At 36.5% G+C, this 14,912-nt stretch overlaps 1 protein-coding gene across 7 annotated transcripts in view; it reads left to right on the top strand.

The window, feature by feature from the left end:
* The window catches only part of MAK (male germ cell associated kinase), a 48,717-nt gene that overhangs the window by 19,050 nt on the left and 14,755 nt on the right, over positions 1 to 14,912 (top strand). For 3 of the 7 annotated variants that reach the window (XM_075213066.1, XM_075213063.1, XM_075213060.1), the window contains exons 5-12: positions 5,330 to 5,412; positions 6,220 to 6,352; positions 7,749 to 7,920; positions 8,063 to 8,230; positions 8,972 to 9,265; positions 12,946 to 13,127; positions 13,686 to 13,813; positions 14,670 to 14,801. In XM_075213066.1, coding sequence (XP_075069167.1) covers positions 5,330 to 5,412; positions 6,220 to 6,352; positions 7,749 to 7,920; positions 8,063 to 8,230; positions 8,972 to 9,265; positions 12,946 to 13,127; positions 13,686 to 13,813; positions 14,670 to 14,801 — 1,292 coding nt within the window. Of the gene's footprint in view, positions 1 to 4,474; positions 4,555 to 5,329; positions 5,413 to 6,219; positions 6,353 to 7,748; positions 7,921 to 8,062; positions 8,231 to 8,971; positions 9,266 to 12,945; positions 13,128 to 13,685; positions 13,814 to 14,669; positions 14,802 to 14,912 lie in introns of all 7 variants that reach the window. The other 4 variants (XM_075213067.1, XM_075213061.1, XM_075213064.1 and 1 more) reach the window with 2 other exon arrangements.

Here is a 14,912-nt window from a genome sequence, read left to right as displayed (position 1 = left end):
CAAGTGATTAATGCGCTGTTTATGTGAGCTAAATATATTCTTACGTTTCAGTGTGACTCCATCTCCTGTCCTTGAATACAGTTGTCAAACTCACGGGTGTTTTAGAGCATTGTGATTTTCCGAACCAAAGAGCGTGGCATTTTGAAACTCCCGTAGTGATGCATAGAAGTGAAATTAAAGACTTCCCTGTCAGACAGCAAACGCTTCAGAGTACGTCAGCTTTGATAAGGCAGCACATAGTGTTCTTACACTTGAAGCCCTTTCCATGTGACAAGGAAACAAAGCTTTCCCTTCGTATTACTAAAGCTTATTCTGACTGCAAAAGTGCATTGTACTAAAATGCCCGTGTGACACTAGTTTGAAAGTCAAGCACTTACTGATTACAAGTCTATTTGCCATACATATATTGCAAATACACATACTGTTAAATGTAAAATTTAAATTCAACACTAAGGTTAGGCTGTATGCATCAGACTGAAAGGCTAAATGATAAAGTACTTCCATCTGTTAGCATGACCACAATAATTCTATTGCTTGCAAAAACACAAGTTAATTTGCTTAAAACCATATGGAGAACACATAAACCGAATGATCCTATACTAAATATTTATATATGTATAATAGTATTAAGTTTACTGGCTTGCTCACGCTAATTTTTGAAGTATTGGTTAGGCAACCCGCTTTGGATCCATTTATGAAGCACAGCTATCGTATGGATCATTATTTGATCACTGTAAGAAGCGCTCATGCTCGTTCACACCTATCCAAAGCTAAATCATAACACAGGGAAAATTATGCTGCAGCTCCATGTGACTATACAGGAATGGTTGCTGTAATGGTCAGTTATCTCTGTTACAGCATCAATTTTAAGGCCATTCTGAAGGGATTTGCCCTGGGCAGACATGTAGCAGGCAAACATAGCAGTAATCTCTCCTGGTAGACAAGCTGATCATGATTAAAGAAAGTAAATGAATTTGTTTCTATTTAGTGATATTTCACTTTTTCATGTATTGTTGTTTTGTTTTTGTATTTTTTTAATAAAAGAGGAAAGCAATGTAAATTCCCTCTCTGTACACCTTCCCCAAATCTTAGAACCATACTTGTTACATATATTTGAACCACATGGTTCCAGAGAGAACCCAGTCAGCACCTCCAGGCACACAGGGAGAACAGTAAAGGATTCTTCTTGCAACAAATTTTTAATTTCAAGTAATAGATCTAACGTATATTTCAAAACTGCACATAATCCATTGTAGATTAATAGATTTATTACAAAACTAATATTGTGCACATTGTGGCTGATGCAAGGCATGTTTTAGTGAACATGAATACAAAAAAAAATTCTTTAAGGCCTTATTTAGATTATAATACATTTTGTGCTATGAACACACACATAAAGAGCATTTTTATGTGTGTATGTTGAGTCTCATGCATCTCCAGATATGTTCAAATCTAAAAGTGAAAGTCACTTTTACCTACTCGTACACTTTATAATATAATGAAGTGTTATATATAGTATTCAAGAGAGAAAAGTGTCTTAACAGTGTTAGTAGTTCTCATTTTCCACACAAAATGCCCCGTCTCACTAGATCTGACGCACATAAATGCACAACACTATTTTAAACCTTTCTGTGGCAGGGCAAATGACCAAGGATTTGAATTACTAAACTCAGACATAGCAGAAAACAAGGTAGAATTTGTTTCCCTGACCTCTTTGCTTTTATGTACTCAGTGATCTTTAGATATACTTCAAGCTGGTTACTGCGACAGTTATACTTTATCCTAAATTTAGAAAATTAACGATTTTACCCCTACTCTCCTGCCGCCCTCATTTATCTGCTGAAATCTCAAGCTTCCTAGAATTGCTCTGAATAATATCCTCTTTACAGATACACATAAAACGTGGTTGTGTATTGCCAAAAGATTGGAACACCCCAATACCACTACTAAATATACTACTATCTGGGGTAATCCTGCATTTCATCCCTGGTTTAGACAACAAACTCTTCTCGTCATGGAGAGCTAATGGTTTTGCCTCAATCCGGGATGTATTTGATCCTGGAGGCACACTATTTCCTTTCCAACAACTCAAGGAAATTCCATCTTCGTAACGCACACTTTTTCTATACCTACAATTACATCATTATATCATGCTATATACAGATGGTAAACTGACTCTCCCTGCTCCCAGTGCACTGAAGAACCTTTTACATTACTCAGAAAGCCAGAAATTTAGAATCCGATTTCTGTATAATGATTTATTTCCCCCAGATATCTCAGAACTTTGGGATGCCATCAGTACATCCTGGGCTAAAGATTCCTTATTGCTTCCCTCACTGTCTGATTTCATTAAATATCACAATAATATGATGAAGTGGTTACACTCAAGCAGGCTGCAGGAGGTTCACCTAAAATTGTTAAACACAGCCTACATCTCCCAGACCAGAGGAAACATTATGTAAAAGATGAGACAGTGATGTGCTCCAAATGCAAACACACACCGGCCTCCTTCTTCCATAATATATGGTCATGCAGAAATATTCTGAGTTTTTGGAACAAAGTCCTGAACTTTCTAAACTCTCCAGGCATTTCCTTACCTATAGATCGGGATGCCCTCCTTCTTTTGCAATTATGACAACTGGATCTCAATCCTTCCCCCTACGGGAAACTCAGGATATTAAACCATTTATTACGGCTGTTCTCACCATAGCCAAACTCCTAATTCTCCGGCATTGGACTACCCCCTCCCCTCCCTCACTATCTGAGGTTAAAATGAACTTCTTGATGCACTCTGCTTTGATAGAAGGGCGAGCCTTCCAGATATTGAGAAGGGGATGATTAAATGCTGTGCTAAATGGGGCCCATGCATAGACTCTTTACATACTGACTTACGAAACGATATCTTAAAATTGTTTGATAACACCACCTGGTCTCTGTATAGGACCCTGGGGGCTGATTGATCTTTTTTCGTATCTCTCCTCCCTCTACCCCATGCTTGGTCTGAAGCTCTGGGGTTGCTACACCGGACCTCCCCGTCTCCGGCTCCCCAAGGAGTCTCTCCTCATTACACTCTCCAGGACTCTTGGTAATCTAAAATTTATAAAGTAGGTTCCTTGGCTGGCCTCAGCACCTCTTTTAGCTTAATAGGGTGATGTACTGGAAAACGTCTTGTTGTTTAAGTTATGTTTTGTTAGATTTTATAATTGGTAGTCCTTATTCTTGTCAATAACCACATCCATTTGCGCAGTCCTTTATTCCCAGTGTTTAATCATTTCTATATATGGATGTCTGGTTTATTGCCATTCTCTACACACCATTAATTCATCATACCATTCTTGTGACTAATGTCTCCTGTGGATGCTTAAATACCGTGAAATTGCATATGTGCACTGTATACAGCCACTTTATATATATCTATCTGTATTTTTTCTGCTTTTTGGACAATCCCCTTATATTTAATGTATTATGTACCATGTTTTGAAAATTCAATAAAATTAAATGTTTAAAGAAGAAAAAAAAACACACAAACACCCTCACATATGTTGTTTACCCCTATAAACATCCAATGGGAATCTTCTTTCCAGCAGTAGTCCAAACGGAAATGACAAATAAGTAATACAAATAGACTGCCATGACTTGTCCTAATCTAGATGTGATGCTAATGAATTAGGTACCATCAGCTGGAGAAGTTAATACACAAATAGCCAATCAGAAGTTAGTGCTCATCATCATCGCTTATCTTTAGAACAGGCATCCTGTACCTGCAAAAGATATGTCTCCTTAGAGACATATCTGAAATGCATTCAAAACTAATTGTGTCGCATCTCCAGTGGGCATGCCAAACATATGTGCACACACCATTACTATACTCAACTTATAATTGTTTCCTCTAGTTCCGCCTTTCCAGGCTTAAGGAGATGAAAGTTTAAGACATGCACAAATCTAGATTCGGACACATTTCGGTGCTAATGCAGAGTACGAAAAGTATATATGTACACCACAAAAATTAACATATGCCCCACTCTAAATGAGGCTCTTAGCATGTAACTATGCAACTGTACTAGTAGTACGGGGTTATTTTATAACAATCATAGCAAAAAGCCATAGTTCTGCATGTACACTAAAAATACATTCAAGAGACTTTTACTCTGGTTATTTTATGACGGTTCAAACTAAATATATATACTTAACTGTTGTGGACAAATATTGCTATTTACATTACAAATAAAATTAACTGTCTGCATATAATATGTATTCCATATTAACATATCTTATACCGTAATACAATTTTTGCATGAAACAAAACTAAATATATTAGTTACCTCATATAAACACATACATTTTCACTTCAGTTGTCAGTCACTTGTAAACTTTAGATACAAACCAACAATTTTGTAAGTAAGGCTTTATACAAGCTTTATTTTCCAAATAAATTTGAATCATTGCTTGAAATGTTTAATTTGTCTCTTCACAGAAATAAGTTGTTTCCCGAGTCAGTCATCAGAAATATTATGTATCAAATATTGCAAGGGCTAGCCTTTATCCATAAGCACGGTAGGTTTCTACAGAGAGTTGTGTGTAACCTTTGCAATCTTCTATTTAGGTCATATATATTCACAGTTTTATTGAATGTCTCAAAAAGGGACATTAGGAATAATTAGAACTGCTCCCGTCACCTACACACAGTGAAGTCCGTTTAATGAGAATGTACCTTATCAGTTCTCTAGGAAGCAGGTAATAAAATCACGGAAACTCTGTATATAGGTGACAGGCAGGGTAAATAAAATGTATTCATAACTTACTTAAAGTAATGTGCTAGTTCTCTATTCAAAATTATACAGCAGACTATGAGAAATTATAAATCAACGTTACTGACATTACCAGTATCAAGTTTAATGATCCAATTCATTACATTCCCCATGGCATCACAACGCCTTTTCAAATAATGAATGCCGTTGTATTTTCAATGTTTTTTGTCTTTATGAACAATGAAAACTTGCGTTCTTTACCTACACTGTTCTTTTTCATGCTTTCTGCAGCTTTCACAGGACCACTGATACCATTTTGATAAAAGCAGAGTAGACATGATAAAATGTCCAGATTTGTTTGGTCATCCCTTCTGCTCTGTATAGCAGCATCTCCCCAGTGTGCAGAAATTTTTTATTCGACAACATGTTCACTTTTAAACAAGGTGTCCAAACATCTAAAAATTATCTGGTGACACAGTTTCTAAATGGTATTAAGTGTCCTTGGACTAAATTTTCTTTTCAATTTCTTTTCACATTATGTTTTCTTCTGCTACTGCTTTCCTACCTCTACGTCCTGCCAGAGAGAATAAGATGTTTACTGAGAATGAAATAAGGAACATTATGTTCCAAGTGCTTTCTGGCTTAGCCTTTGTTCACAAGCATGGTAAGCATTTAGATCACCATTTTTATTTGCATTATCCCTTTTCTTTATTTAACAAAGTATCATAATGGTTTATTTTTTTTTATAAACCATTATGAACTGCTTTATGTCTGTCATTGCATTTATCTGTCAGACTTTCAGCTACTTGCCAGATGAAGCATTAACTATACACCTGCATGAATAATGCACTTGTAATGTTAATATATGTATAACCTTCTGTAAATAATATATGTATAAATGGTGAGTTCTGATGTCATTGGTTTTACTAGCTGTGTTCTGATTTAATTACTTCAGTGTTAATTAGGAAAACCTGTGTATTATAGATAATAATATACCTCCTTATGTAAATTATTATGGATATCAGGGGGTAAATGTATCAATGTCTGGATTCTTCAACTCCGGCGAGATCAGCGTCTTCAGCGCTTAAATTTAAAGCGGCGCTGCCTTGAAGAATCTGGACATTGATACATTTACCCCCAGAAGTCACCATGGATTTTCATAGCCTTTATAACCTTTATAAAATAGCTTTCTGCAGCCTTATACCTTGATGTGTTCACAGAACTACATGATGACTTTGATAATACCAATGTAATTTACAGTAGGCAGTGTAGTATCCAAAACATTTTTTCACATAGAGGTCTGCTGGGCTGGGTTACAGGGATACCTAATTTATTTATTTTTTTAAAATGTTCTTAATAGACTGCTGAGCAGGCGATTAGGAACATTTTCTTTTTTTGGGAAATGTGAAAACTATACATGTTATGTACTGGTCACTTTTTTTTGTTTATTCCCCTACTAATCCTAAATTAGGGTTCTTTCATCGAGATATGAAGCCTGAAAACCTTCTATGTATGGGTCCTGAGCTTGTGAAAATTGCTGATTTTGGATTAGTACGTGAGCTGCGATCTCAGCCACCCTATACAGATTATGTGTCTACACGGTGGTATGTTTCCTATTTTCACTTCTGCTACATGAAGTCACAAAAATAATGCTATCAGGTGCACCTATAGAGATTATACTAAGCGGATAAATAGAAAGATAATATAAGATGATATAAAATAAGCATTTTTTTATGACTTTTTGCAAAATATTTCCAGGCAGGATTACCACCATTATCATACCAACAATTTGTTTTGTATTTAGTTGTTCTTTGTCCATTAAATCCTGTAATCATCTACAATTGTTATACTTCTAGATTGGTTTTTCAGTGTTTTGTTTTTTTCTGGTGTATTTATGGAGTTATGCAATTACAATTGTATGCACTTTACTTACTGCTTTTGTTACCATTACATGCTTACAAATAGATAGGAGATGCATTAAAAAAGCTCAAACCAATAATCGATATTGGACCAGCTTCGATAAACTGGTTCTGATATTCAAAAGTTTGCTGTGATTAATCTATTTTAGACTAATTTAAAAAGAGAAATTACTTAATTTGAGAAAGTTGAACATGTACCAGCTCACGTTATCGCTAAATTTGATACCATTTGGCGTTTTTTAATTGCAAACCTTCAACAGCAAACTTTGAGTTTGGCAGTATTCAACCTTTGATTTAAATAAAAATGTTAAAATACTTTTTATTGTTTAAAATTTTTATTTAATTAATGTTTAAAAATATGTAAAACACATAATTTTAATGCAAACCTTTTAACACGATCGTCATAATAGGAACACAAGCTGAACATTTTCATACACAAATTCAAATTTGGGTCTATTGTACAGTAAACATTGTCATGGCCATCAAATTAGTGAAATTTGGTTCGAAATCTTCAAACATCTCTAATATCTGTATCAGTGGTAAAAATGGAAATTTAGAAGTGATGGTATGAAAAAATCAATGATATTTCATACTTTTACAATCAAAGCAGTAGAAGTGGCATTTTCGCATACCATAATATACCGCTCCTCTTTAAAAACTGATCTGTATATAGATAAATACTAGATATTGTCAAACAGAGGACCTAGTTATTACCGACATTTTCCACTATATATTTAATCCATTGCATGATTGTCATTAGTGGTATGGAAGTAGGTATAGTTTTAATATTTAACACAGGTAATGACAGGCAAAGAACTATAGGATACAATGCAAAGTACAATTTTGTGCTTAGTACTGGAGTACCAATATAGGTGTGTATCTGTCTTTTTGTATCTTGCTTTTTTGCAAGCAAACTGGAAAAAAGTCTTACCTCAAATATAATTTGTATGTATATATATTTTGTATGTGTGTATATATATATATATATATATATATATATATATATTACATATACACACACACACACACACACACACACACTATGTACAATCATTGTACAATCCATTTTGTTTCCTTTCAGGTACAGAGCTCCAGAAGTGTTGCTGAGGTCTTTGATGTACAGTTCTCCGATAGACATATGGGCAGTTGGCAGCATTATGGCTGAATTATATACACTTAGACCGCTCTTCCCAGGAACAAGTGAGGTTGATGAAATCTTCAAGATTTGCCAGGTTCTAGGTACACCAAAGAAAGTGAGTGCTTGTCTTTTTCTTCTGTGAGTGTCCTTAGCAATACATTTTATTTATAGGTTACTGAAATGCAAACGAAATATAAATCTTTAAATATGGTTATTTAATGTTGTAATTAAAAGTAACTCATTATTTTACTCCGTAGAATGACTGGCCTGAAGGACATCAACTTGCTACATCCATGAATTTCCGCTTTCCACAATGTGTTCCTATAAACTTGAAAACTCTCATACCTAATGCTAGTGAAGAGGCATTAACGCTAATGAGAGACATGTTGCATTGGGATCCCAAGAAACGTCCCACAGCCAGCCAGGTACTTGGCAACCAGCTTCCTTTTCATTTTATGTAGAAAAGAATATACCACAAACATTCAAGTCAAATATCTGGTTTTATTTTGATAATTTTATTTGTTACTGGGTTTTCTCCTTCCAAAGGCCAGTGATATGGACATTTAACATAACTTATGCCAGATGTACAATATGTCTATTCATTACGGAAGTGGGTTTAGCCAGACATAATGGATCTGTCTCCTCATACCTTTATGTAAGGGTCTATGTTAAAAGTGAGATGTGATACCACATACATAAATAATTATGGGTTTTGGATTTGATTAATGCATAGAAAGTTACAAATCACAAGGAGGAATTTGTTAACAAAAACAACTACAATGCATGATCAGAATTCAAAATAAACATATTGGTGCTTTACACCTTTGTTGCAGTATATCCCCATGAGACAATGCAAACATATTAAAGCAGCCTTTTGTATACTTCTCGTATATTGTATATTACTAGGTTGAATTAAGCATTCAGTCTGGTAATCACATAAAAAAAGACTTTTCTGCTGGGTACTTAGTGTTAGGGAATCTCTATTTTTTTTCCAATTGAATTCTGGAATTGAAAAATAAAGAATGCCGACTTACAAAGTTACTTGCTGTATTTAGTTATGTATGCTGCTCAAATGTAGAGGGCATGGAAAATCCATATACAGAAAAATGTATTGCCTATAAAAAGAAATAAAGGGACGATTGTAATCCATTTGTTCATGTGTTAAGGCTTTAAGGTACCCTTATTTTCAAGTTGGACAAGCACTAGGACCTCCAGCACAACATATAGAGCAGAAAAAGCCTTTAAATAAACCAGCACAATTCAATGAACCACAGCCATTATCTGAGATAAAAAAGCAGTCTTCCTCTCCACCTGATGCATTGGAAAAGATATCAAGTGACTCGCCTGCCACACACCGACCACTACAGCAAATACAGCTGCCACAGAGCACAGCTGACAACCAGCTGCTATCCAACCCTCCTCAAGTGAATCTCCCCAACATCAGCAAAAGCATCTCTCCAGTAAGTAACAGTACTGTGATGTGTGTAAGTGACTTAGTAACAAACATGCAGACAACATTCCAAAAAATGCTCATGTAAAGGATTCCAAACTTAAAATTGTATTTAATTTGCACTTGCAGTTCCTTTTCTTTTAAAGTCTGTTTTTGACCCTCTTTGTAGCCTAGGCTTCTCAAACTCCGGCATTTTTTTTTGGGGGGGGGGGGGGGTGTCATGGGGTTTATGAGTATATTTTTAGACTGAGAAAAGTCATGAGATGCCTCAATGTTGCCAATAGAGATCTAAACACCCACATGCACCTTTAATATGATTTTGACATTTTTCATGTCTTTTTAAAATATAAAATGAAGCACAAAGCAGTAAACAATTTGGGTAGTCAAAGCTTTAAAAAAATGCAATGTTTTAAAAATAACATAAATCGTATAAACAGCTCAATCGTAATAAATTATGAACACAACCTTTTTTTTTCCACAGAAACCAGAAGTTAGAAATTGCATAGTTCCATATTTATATGATAATCCAAATACATAGTCACTATTTTGCATAAATAAATAAAGTTTATTGATGCCAAGAGTAATTTATCCCAGAACAAGATTTTTTAACTTATTACAATGACACACTGTAATAATAGATAGTTTAATGCTTTCAATATATATATATATATATATATATATATATATATATATAATATAAATGTCTAGTGGCGTGTGTTGGTCTGTCTGTGTGTGGAAAAAAAAAACCAAGCTGCAGCGCCACCTGCTGGGCAGAGTTATACACTGACCTATATATTTCTTGAAGGAGAAGTGACAGTTGGGAGTTGTTGCCGGGATGACAGTGGGGAGTTTTTAACACCTTAAGTTTGACTAGAATGCATGAGTATCATGCACGGGTTAACTGACCTACTAAATTCTTAGTGTGTGTGGAAAAAAAACCTCAAAAAGGGCTGAAATTTGGTATACTGACATTATTGACGAGTTAAGGGGTCAAACTCATTTTCGTGAGGTAATTTTACCTCATGAACACATGTGTACAGTGGCGGATCCAGGGGGGTGCGATCTGGGCAATCGCCCCCCCCCCCCTAGCAGGGGTTTGCTGCCGACGGCTGCACAGTATGTGCAGGTCCGTTTGGCAGTGACAGTGTGCTGCCCGGCTGCTCTGATTGTGTTTTAAACACAATCAGAGCAGCCGGGCAGCACACTGTCACTGCCGAGCGGACCTGCACATACTGTGCAGCCCCCGGCAGCCTCAGAAGTCGGAAAGGGGTCGGGGCCTAAATAGCCCCGCCCTAACATCCCCCCGGGGAACAAACATTTTCTAGATCCGCCCCTGCATGTATAGCGGCGTGTGTTAGTGTGTGTGTGTCTGTGGAAAAAACTATTTTCTCAGAAAGGGCTCATCCAAATGACCTGAAATTTGGTACACTGCCATTATTTGACAAAAAAATGCATGAGTATCATGCACGGGTTAACTTGTGTGTGTGTGTGTGTGTATATATATATATATATATATATATATATATATATATATATATATATATATATATATATATATACACACACACAAGTTAACCCGTGCATGATACTCATGCATTCTAGTCAAATCAAGCTACTTAAGGTGTTAAAAAGGTTCTTGTCATGCATTTGGGGCTAGGCCAGGCCTCCTCAGGGGAAGAGCGTTACTTCCCGACGTAAGCGCCCTTTTTTAACGTGGTTTTGTCCACATGTCACCACCTCATCATTCTTCTCCATCACCTCATCCTTCATCTTCATCGCCACATCCTTAATCTCCATCGTCTTACTGTTCTAAAACCTCTCGATACACAATGTTTCTGCTAAACACCTTATCGCTGTGCTCAATCAGTCTTCCTTGAAGCGACATACAATTGTCCATGACCAAACACAGGCTCTGGTAAATAAATACCCACACGGTCAAGAGTTTGAGCCCTCAACTGGTAAATTTAGCCTTTACTACCCCTCCCATGGGGGGAAGGGGGGATGATGGAAGTTAACTGACTTCACTATTATAATTTTTTTGTCAAATTATGTCAGTATACCAAATTTCAGGTCAATTGGATGAGCCCTTTCTGAGAAAATTGTTTTTTACACACACACACACACTAACACACGCCGCTAGGCTTATATATATTATGTATATATATATATATATATATATATATATACATACATATATATATACACATACATACATATATATATATATATATATATATATATATATATATATATATATATATATATATATATATATATATACACATACATACATATACTATATGGACAACAGTATTTGGCCACACCTGTTAATTATTATTGAATTGGGTTGTTTGAATCAGACCCGTTGACAGAGGTGTGTAGAATCAAACACCTAGCCATGCAGTCTCCCAGTCTTCATTTGCAAACATTTGTGATACAAAATGGGTCGTTCTAAAGAGATCAGTGAATTCAAGCATGGTACTGTGATAGGATGCCCAGTTCATGAGACTTCATCCCTGCTGGATATTTCACGGTCAACTGTAAGTGATATTAGAAAGTAGAAGTGTTTAGGAACAACAGGAACTGAGCCACGAAGCGGAAGACCACGTAAAATCACAGTGTGGGGTCAACAACTGCTAAGGTGCATGGTGCATAAAAGTCACCAGCGCTCTGCTGATTCCATAGCTGAAGAGTTACAAACTTCCACTGGCATTAATATAAGCACAAAACCTGTGTGGTAGGAGCTTAATGGAATGGGTTTCTATGGCCGAGCAGCTCTGTGCAAGCCTCACATCACCATGACCAATGCCAAGGGTCGGATGAAGTGGTGTAAAGCACACCGACACTAGACTGTGGAGCAGTGCAAACTGGTTCTGTGGAGTGACGAATCATTCTTCTCTGTTTGGTAGTCAGATAAGCGATTCTGGGTTTGGCGGATCCCGGGAGAAAGTTACCTGCCTGACTGCATTATGCCAACTGTGAAGTTTAGTGGAGGAGGGATAATGGTATGGGGCTGTTTTTCCGGGTTTGGAATAGGCCCCTTATTTCCAGTGAAGGGTAATCTTAATGCTTCAGCATACCAAGTCATTTTGGACAATGCAATGCTTCCAACTTTGTGGCAACTGTATGGGGAAGGGGCGTTTTCTATTCCAACATGACTATGCCGCAGTGTACAAAGCAAATACTACATGGTTTGATGAGTTTGATGTGAAAGAACTTGACCTTCATCGAACACCTTTGGGATGAACTGGAACAGAGATTGCGAGCCAGGCTTTCTCATCCAACATCTGTGCCTGACCTCATAGGTGACCTACGGAATGAATGGGCACAAATTCCCACAGAAACACTCCCAACATCTTGTGGAAAGCCTTCCAAGAAGAGTGGAAGCTGTTATGGCTGCAAAAGGGAGACCAACTCCATATTAAAGTATATGTATCTGAATACAATATCATTACAGTCCCTGTTGGTGTAATGGTGAAGCGTTTGAATACTTTTGTCCATGCAGTGTGTGTGTGTGTGTGTGTATATATAATATAATGTGGTCTTAATAAAAATATATATATTTTGCTAAAATAACTTGACATACAAACTTTTTTTTGTCCATTTGTTGGCAAATCCTAATTTTGTTACACAGCTATAAAACATACAACATAGGAAAAAAAGCTAAAATAGTTTTTTTCCACATTATAGAAACCGGTAGCCAATGGACCACAGACCAGTGCTGTTAACCTTAAGCATGGAAGACGACGCTGGGGCCAGTCCATTTTGAAGGACAGCTGGGATGAGATTGACACAGACTTTGGCATGTCATTTTCAAAGAAGCCAAGCATGACTGTGGCTAAAGAGAACAGAAATGAAGATTCTTTATATGGGTGAGACTCATATTTCAACTGTATGTCCCTGTGTTTAATTATGTATAACTATATAATTGTATGACATTTTATTTTGGGAGGGATCAGGGCCCTTAAGTAGCAGACAAGGATGGCAGCGTTACAAGTGCTGATTTCACTTTACTTGTCTACCAGGGTTTTGGTGGCAGAAGTTCTTGCCCATTTTGAGCTGGATTGCTGTGGTGAGGCTATAATAAGTGGGCGTTTTGCTGAGCTCTCAAACTATGTGACCATTTAGTGCAATTCTTAGGCATGCCCACTTTTATTCTTGTTTTATAGGGGTTGAACTACCAGCATACACTGAAGCAGTGGACACAAGGCTGTGTAGATATCATATGATTGGATGTGAAGCGATCAAGTGCTGCTAACAGCCACTCATGTACCAAAGTTTTTTGCCAGGAACACCTGCTGCTTCAGTGTCTTCCATTATCCTGTAACTCACTGAATATTACCCAATATTAAAATTTTAGTTTTGGTTGGAGTCATTCTTTAATATCTAACGTTGCCCTTTCAGAAAAGTCAATGCTGTTTTATTTTCAGTTATACAGATTCAGGATCTACTGGAGAATTTAATAAAGGTTCATCAAATGTGGGTGTAGTGAGAAAAGACTCTGGGCAAACGATATCAGCTAAACAACATTATCTTAGACAATCAAGATATCTACCAGGTAAATTATTATTTTCATTATTGTCCTTCATAGTGAGAATTGTTTTTTTTTTATAAATGTATCCTATCAAGTACCATCTAAGTGGCATAAGTAACTGATGAGGTGTAGGAGGGATGTCCACCTTTTAGCTATACAATAATATTTACAATTGATCCTAATTAAATATTCCCTACAATTTTAGAGTTGTACGCTTGAATCTGCTGCATTCATTGCATATCCTTACTATTGATTTGCCTGTATTTACATGAAATATACACAGAATTTCAATGGCACACAGACACCAATACTTTCACAGACATCTTTCTCACCACATCCTCTTAACTTTCTTGGTGCCCTGCGTGAGAATGTTCCGAATTCGCTGTCCCCTGTGCTCCTGTTAGGGTCAAAGCAATAATTGAGACAGAGGATACAGTAAGTTGCGATGATGGGACTTCCTGTTTATAAATACATATAGCATCCTTTGGGCTTGTGATCTGCTCTGGTCATGAATGGAGCACATAGGAAGGATTTCAACGTTATCTTTCATGTCAGGAAATGGTAAGATCTTTAGTGTATAATTGACGTCTTCTGACATTAGAATGTGCTGATAATACAACTGTTATTCATGGCAATATATCTAGTCCATTGACATGTATTATGCCAGGCTACTTGAGCTGGATTGAGATACATTTAAAACTACAGCCCTCAATAACTGGTAATAAAAACTTCATAATAGTACTTAGTTGTTATTTACAAGATATATGGAAAATCAGGCCTTTCATTTGGATGGTACAATATTCAGTGTGTGTGGTTAGAAGACTCTGTAAATACTTTTTAATGTATTAATGTGAAACTCGTTTCTTTTTACTGTGTTAAGGCATGAACCCCAAGAATGCAGGACTGATGTCCACTAATAAAGAAACAAATCATTCAACCTGGGGCAGCGCACTGTCCTCAAAACCACTCGCTCCACTAGGTGGTGGAATAACATTTAATAGAAACAATGCAGGTAATAACGGGTGTTCAAAACAATTATGAAAGTAGATAATGCAGATATTCTTGGGTTGTGGGTCCAGACCCAAAACTATTGGTTGCCAAGGCATTTAGCTACACCAGTATT

The sequence above is a fragment of the Mixophyes fleayi genome, chromosome 5 (genome assembly GCF_038048845.1).
Source record: "Mixophyes fleayi isolate aMixFle1 chromosome 5, aMixFle1.hap1, whole genome shotgun sequence".
Classification (NCBI taxonomy): Eukaryota; Metazoa; Chordata; class Amphibia; order Anura; family Limnodynastidae; genus Mixophyes; species Mixophyes fleayi.
Note: the sequence above shows the minus strand (reverse complement) of the source record. Positions and strands in the feature narration are given on the sequence as shown.